Source organism: Ictalurus punctatus, chromosome 25 (genome assembly GCF_001660625.3).
Source record: "Ictalurus punctatus breed USDA103 chromosome 25, Coco_2.0, whole genome shotgun sequence".
Taxonomy (NCBI): domain Eukaryota; kingdom Metazoa; phylum Chordata; class Actinopteri; order Siluriformes; family Ictaluridae; genus Ictalurus; species Ictalurus punctatus.
The window spans coordinates 2,338,771-2,345,831 of record NC_030440.2 but is presented as its reverse complement, the minus strand read 5'-3'; the positions used below and the strand labels follow the sequence as shown (position 1 = coordinate 2,345,831).

Below are 7,061 nucleotides of genomic sequence, written 5' to 3'. Positions count from 1 at the left end.
GGGAGCATAAAGCACACGCGCTAGCTCACCGTGGCCCGCGCTGATTGGCTCTCCGAAGCGCAGAACCAATCACGTCCAATCAACTCCCGCCGTGTAGTTTCGAAAGGCGGAGAAGTACGGCGACGCAAATGGGACAAACTTCCTGCACAGGAACGGCGAAATCCGTGTTCGCCGTGTTGCTATGCGATTATTAGCAATTACGGTTCACGTCGCGCTTTTGAAATACCTGTCATGGTTACGGGGTTACTGCAGACGCGCTGCTTACAGATCTGCAGAGTGCTCGTGCCGGTTGAAACAAACACCCGAAGTTCAGTCACTATTACAAAGGAAAGACAGACAGACAGACAGACATAAATAAATAAATAATTGAATAAAGACAGACAGACAGAAAGAAATAAAGACAGAAAGACAGACAGACAGACATAAATAAATAAATAAAGACAGAAAGAAAGACAGACAGACATAAATAAATAAATAATTGAATAAAGACAGACAGAAAGAAAGAAAGACAGACAGACAGACATAAATAAATAAATAAAGACAGAAAGAAAGAAAGACCGACAGACAGAAAGAAAGACATACAGAAAGAAAGACAGAAAGAAAGAAAGACAGACAGACATAAATACATAAATAAATAAAGACAGACAGACAGAAAGAAAGACAGAAAGAAAGAAAGACAGACTGACATAAATAAATAAATAAAGACAGAAAGAAAGACAGTCAGAAGAAAGAAAGAAAGAAAGAACGACAGAGACATAGAGAAAGAAAGAAAGACAGAGAGAAAGAAAGAGAGAAAGACAGACATAAATAAATAAAGACAGAAAGAAAGACAGAGAAAGAACGACAGAAAGACAGACAGACAGAAAGATAGAGAGAAAGAACGACAGAAAGAAAGACAGACAGACATAAATAAATAAATAAAGACAGACAGACAGACAGACAGAAGAAAGAAAGAAAGAAAGAAAGAAAGAAAGAAAGAAAGAGAAAGAACAACAGAAAGAAATTATGACAGACAGACAGACAGACAGACAGAAAGAGACAGACAGAGAGAAAAAGACAGAAACACAGAACGATAGAAAGACATACAGAAAGAAAGAAAGTAAGAAAGAAAGAAAGAAAGAAAGAAAGAAAGAACTGACGTTTTCCTGTGTTAATGTGTAATCTTAGATGTTTAATCTATATTTACATTTAAAGGTTGGAATACAGTAGAACACAGTAGACCTACAGGAGAAAACACTACATATCATCTATGGAATAATACATTACATGTTAATGTAAGACTGGAAGACAGTATATTCCGTTAACTAGGGTGGATTCAGGTGTGTTAGGACATCAGGTAAATTGGGACAGTTTAACTTGGGGTTAACCCCAAAAAGCTTTAGATAGGAATCACATCATATGCTTTGGCTATTTTTCACAAGGTTAAAAGCACATTTGCCTCGCACGTCCGGGGTTCGCGGATTCCCGTGTGCATGGAGTTTGCATGCTCTCCCTGTGCTCCATGGGTTTCCTCCGGGTACTCCGGTTTCCTCCGCCGGTATATGTACTACTTTGACCTGTGACAAATGTTCAATAATTTTAGTTCAAATTATGCACATACGTATAATTGAATCATTTTCCAGATTTGCAGAATTACCAAACATATACTTTGGGACAGCATGGCTCATGTTAGTTGGGACAGTCTTAAAATACAATGAGTGGAGAGAACAAACATGATCTAATGAATGCATAAATAGATCCATGAAACACCCTATAACTATGGTTATATGAATCATTGGAGTTCATGTGCTTTAAAGGGTGTTTTTACCTTAAGAAGCAGGGAAATAATGCAGAGATGTTTACTCAGTGTACAGTGTTCATCAATCTACTGTCAGACTGTTGTTGTTGTTGTTGTTGTTGTTTTTCATTTTTGAATCATGTGGTAGGCTATTACATAGTCCACTGTGTTCGTACAATATTAACGTATGTTGACGATGGATTGGAAGATGTTTTCAAGTCCTGTTATTGAAATTTGATTGACTGATGCCATGAATAAAAATATGCTGCAAATAAAGAATGTTTAAATGTGTAATTAAGGACGTAAAAAAAAACAAAAAAAAAAAACAAAGCCAAAATCAATGAACATACTCTATGCGACCCAAATTACCAAACATATCTTTAAAAAGGCTTTCAGTCAGTCTTGACACAAAGGTAAGCCATGCTTCTTTAGAACATGGTATTTTTTCCACCTTAAGATAAGGGAATAGATAACATCTCGAAGATTTCAGAAATGTATCATGCATTGGGGTATTTTGCTTTTTTTAATGACACAAAAGCTTAGAAATGTAAAAACTGCCCTAATATATCTGAATTCACCTTGGGAAGATTAATTTACATGTATTATTTCTTAAGTGTTATGTCCAGGTCTGGAGCTAGCTTGACTGCTAGGTTGACTTTGGCCACAAGAGGGAGACATGAGCAGTCTGCCATCTAATTACTCTCAGTTAGTTTCACCTGACTCTATTTTTGAAAAATAGAGCTGTACTCTAACCTTTCCTCTGCACCAGGTTGGCGTCACCGCGTCATCTTAGCTAGTCTCTTGAGTTTTTGAGTTCCTTCTCTTGACATAACAAAAAAAACCTTTCTATTTTTGAGTTCTCGCTTTACTCTTTCCCTTCAGCCTCTTTGAGGAAAGAAGGTGTTCCCTGTTTTCTTCAGTTTCACCAAGTCCTATAGACCGTTTTATCTGGACATACAATGCACATAGCTGAAAGCTGTTGCTTTTAGTCGTTCAGCTCGTCATACTGAACGTTTTTCATCTCTTCAATGTGAAAAACAGTACTACCTGACATTTTCTTTTTGTGTGACCTGTCAGAAGACATTCCCTCATCCTTGTCATTCGTTTTAAGACCCGTCCTGAAAATGAGAGAAACCCGCAAGCGTGCTAGCTAAAGTATGTGTAGAGGAGCCTGTTGTGTTACTTCAAGTAATTACGCTTGCGACCAATGGTGTAACAACAAAAACCAGGTGTTTCTGGGATAAACTATCAGAGGCTCATACAGTCCTGGAAAAAAATAGGATGGGTGGCAACCCGACACCCATAAGTGCTTGTTAAACATCCCATTCCAGATCCAGTCCCCCATTTGCTGTTTTAATAACATCCACTCTTCTGGGAAGGCTTTTGATCGGTGAAGCACTGATGTCGGGTGTTCAGAGGGGTTGAGGTCAGAGCTCTGTGCAGTCCACTTGAGTTCCTCAAAACCAACCTTGGCAAACTATGTCTTCATGGACCTCCCTTTGTGCACGGGGGCATCGTCATGCTGGAACATGTTGGGCCTCTTCGATCCACTGAAGGGAAATTGTAATGCTACAGTGTACAAACACATTCTAGACAACTTTGTGGCAACAGTTTGGGGAAGCCCCACATATCGAGTTTAACTCCATTGCTTGTATTTTCTCACGTGTAAATCGCTTTGGATAAAAGCGTCTGCTGAATGAATAAACGTAAATGTAAAATGTACGTAAAACATCTCAAATTAAAATCTAACTTTATAAGTGACATGTACTATTTTAAATGGCATGTGTTATTCATTGTACAGTATATACTCATGTTTTCCTGAACGACGGAAATAATGTAGTTGACTCCATGCATTTAAAATTTCTAAATGTTAATCCAGTAATTTCAGGGTAAACCTAATAAAGCCACATTTAGACAAGTTTGTTGCTTATTGACTATGTTTTCTATCCATCCATCCATCTTCTATACCGCTTTATCCTTTTCAGGGTCACGGGGAAACCTGGACTCTATCCCAGGGAGCATCGGGAACGAGGCGGGGTACACCCTGGACAGGGTGCCAATCCATCACAGGGCACACACTCACACACCCATTCATACACTACGGACACTTTAGACACGCCAATCAGCCTACCATGCATGTCTTTGGACTGGAGGAGGAAACCGGAGTACCCGGAGGAAACCCCCGCAGCACGGGGAGAACATGCAAACTCCGCACACACAGGGCCACGGTGGGAATCGAACCCCGACCCTGCAGGCGTGAGGCGAGAAAGTAAAAAAAAAAAAAATAAATTGCTAACTGCTTGCAATAAATGAATACATGAATGAAGTAACTGAAAAAAGAAACAAATATTGCAGTGTTTCAGTCTTTTAATGCCTTTAAACTTTATTATTTGTTAAATTTGTAATTTCCAGTATGTATTTTTTGGCTCAGTTGTGTGTGTGTGTGTATATATATATATATATATATATATATATATATATATATATATATATATATACTATACTATACTATATACTATCCCGTCTGTATATATTATCCTATAATGTTTATCATTTTATAACTCCGTGTGGAAGGAATAGAGAAGATTAGCAGGCTGAGGAATATCCAGCCCAACACACTGAGAAGCAACGCCACAAAAGCGTTCTTATAAAGTCTCCAAACCAGGATACACATCACTCGTGCTGGACTCAACAACCGTGACAAGGCGGTAGTGTTTCGGCTGCAGGACAAACGAGGACGTAAGATTATGTTCACACACACACGTGCGCGCACACACACATTATAAATAGAAGCAGAACTCAGACGCTGAAGCGTCCTTATTTCAATAAGTTCATTTTATTCAATCTTCATACAGACAAAAATAAATGAATCAATAGTTCACTGCTTCACACTGTTAAACAAGAACTATACACCCTTCGTAATAGAAATAAGTTAGATTCAGTGCAATCAAGTCAGTTATCAAATTTGCTGATCAGTACACACAATCACAAGAAACACTAGAGAGCAAGCAAATACAAAAACGATGTACACCGCAAACAATGTAAATCAACAGCCGGGTAGTAGGAGGAATGATGATGTCACGGTTGTTCCGAAATTCTGTGCTAAAAAAGAAGGATTTTTTTTTTCTTTCCTTTTACGTATATAGTAAGATCTTGAATTTCTATTTTAGCATGACTTTTTTTTTTTCTTCTTCAAGAATTGGTTGCATGCTAACTGTTGTCATCAGCTATAAGTTTTGACATTTTAGAACAATTTACACAGAAACTCAAGCAAGGCAGACGATATCCTGAAAGTATGAATGATCGGACATGCATTCACCGTTCACTCGATTAGGAACTCCTGTACATTCATGGAACGATCTAATCGGCCAATCACGTGGCCGCAGCGTATTACATACAATTATGCAGATACAGGTCAAGAACTTCAGTTAAATGTGATTCTTGTCCATAGCATGGTTGTAGGCTAGACCGTTGCTAGGTTGTTCCACAGGTTCAACGACTTCCAGATTTGGACATTTTTAAGCACTGCACTCTGCCATATGGTTAGCTGATTGAATAATCGCATGAAATACAAGCAGGTATTCCTAATAAAGTGGCCGGTGAGTGTATACCTTAATTTCTCACTGAAATAAATCAAGAATTTTTTTTTGATTGATTGATTGATTGGCAGATAGGTATACATAATGTGGGTGGGAATTAATAGCAAAAAAAAAGTTCTCGATGAATGAAAGATATGCTTAGTGTGCGACAATGTGGGTTAGTAAATCATCTGCGAGGAGAATTGTTTAGGAACGGCATCGCTGCGGATGAATGAAAAAGACATGCTGCAAACTATGAGGAGGAGAAGTGGAATAAAACACCCTGTTTCTGTCTGGTTTCCTCATGCACCCAACATCTTCTTGACCAGGTAGCCAGGCATACTATAGATGAAGAGGATGACCATGATCACCAGCAGTAGGGCCAGGATAATTTTGATGATAAGCCATTTGTAGCGGGTGCACACCAGGTAGCGCACAGCCTTCAGCGGACTCAGGAACCAGAGGAAGGTGGTGTCGGGCCGACTGTTTAAGGACGGGTCAGGTGATGAAGTTACACGGAGGGAGACGAGTTGGGAAAGGCAATGTGTGGCAAATGGAGGAGAGAAATAAAGCATGTATTAGTGGTTAGTAGTAGGTGGCAATCGATATTTAAACATGTAAAAATCTTTCATTGTTTATTGTTATTGTGCTATTTAGGATTTGGATTTTGGAGTTTACGATCAAAACGTAACCCTAGCCCCCTAGTCTTTATTGAGATGAAGTTTTTAATCAGGATTTAACACCAAAGCGTAAGAAATACAAAGATCACATCATGGAAATGGTAGACATCGTATATCTACAGTTACAGTGACACACGCGGATACTGTGTGACAGACGGGGTGAGACAGGATGCCTGGATGCCATGTAAAACTGAGCTCTACTGTACAGGTACAAAGAGATTAAAAAAAAAAAAAGAGCAGCTTTTCATCTACGGTGCTATTTAAGTCCCCTAAGCCATGTTAAGTTACGAAATATCCCACGAGTACACAATACACACTCCTTAGATTCGGTCCAGGTTAACATCGCGCATTCTTCTTCTTCTTCTAGTTTTTTCTAAATATGCAGTCATTTAAAATTTTTTTTTGCAACAAACATGGCAGAAAGGTACAACTTCTATTTACATTAAATAATAATAAAAAAAAATTCAATCTTGCCATCAGGAGGATACCTAACCACATGAAGGTGTGTTGTGTCTATTCCGATATTGCGCATATTTGAGATGCAGATATGATTGGGAATATTGAAGTGATCTTTACAATTACTAGCAAGTGGGTCAGTTAGATATCAGTCAGATCGAGCAGTGGGTTAATGGTGTGCCTTGTGATTTGCAGCAATGGTTGCTCAAGTCTCAGAAAGGAAAGAGGGAGTAGAAAGGGGGAGAGAGGGGGACGGGGGATGTAAGAGAGCTACCAGCAATTTTCCCCTCTCCCATCACGCCCCCAGCAGCTTCTTGACCACGTATCCAGGGATGGAGTAGAGAAAGAGGCCGAGGAGCAGGAGGAGCAGCAGCAGCGCCAGTGTCTTCAGGATCAGCCAGCGGTAGTGGTGCCATATGAAGTATCGTATGGACTTCAGGGGGTTCAAGAACCACATTAGACTGGTGTCCGGACGACTTTTTCCAGAATGTTGTTTAAAAATGAAGGCGATGAAGGGGTAAGGGTGAAGGAAGGAATGAAATGATGATGAACAATGGAAATGATAGAAAG

General features: G+C 39.3%; 1 protein-coding gene across 3 annotated transcripts in view; it reads right to left on the bottom strand.

Moving 5' to 3' along the window:
- Window positions 1-4,578: 4,578 nt before the first annotated feature.
- The window catches only part of otofa (otoferlin a), a 62,246-nt gene continuing 59,763 nt past the window's right edge, over window positions 4,579-7,061 (bottom strand). Inside the window, exon 46 of one of the 3 annotated variants that reach the window (XM_017456223.3) lies at window positions 4,579-5,838. In XM_017456223.3, the coding sequence (XP_017311712.1) occupies window positions 5,658-5,838 (181 nt within the window). In that variant the 3' untranslated portion in view covers window positions 4,579-5,657. The other 2 variants (XM_017456226.3, XM_017456224.3) reach the window with 2 other exon arrangements.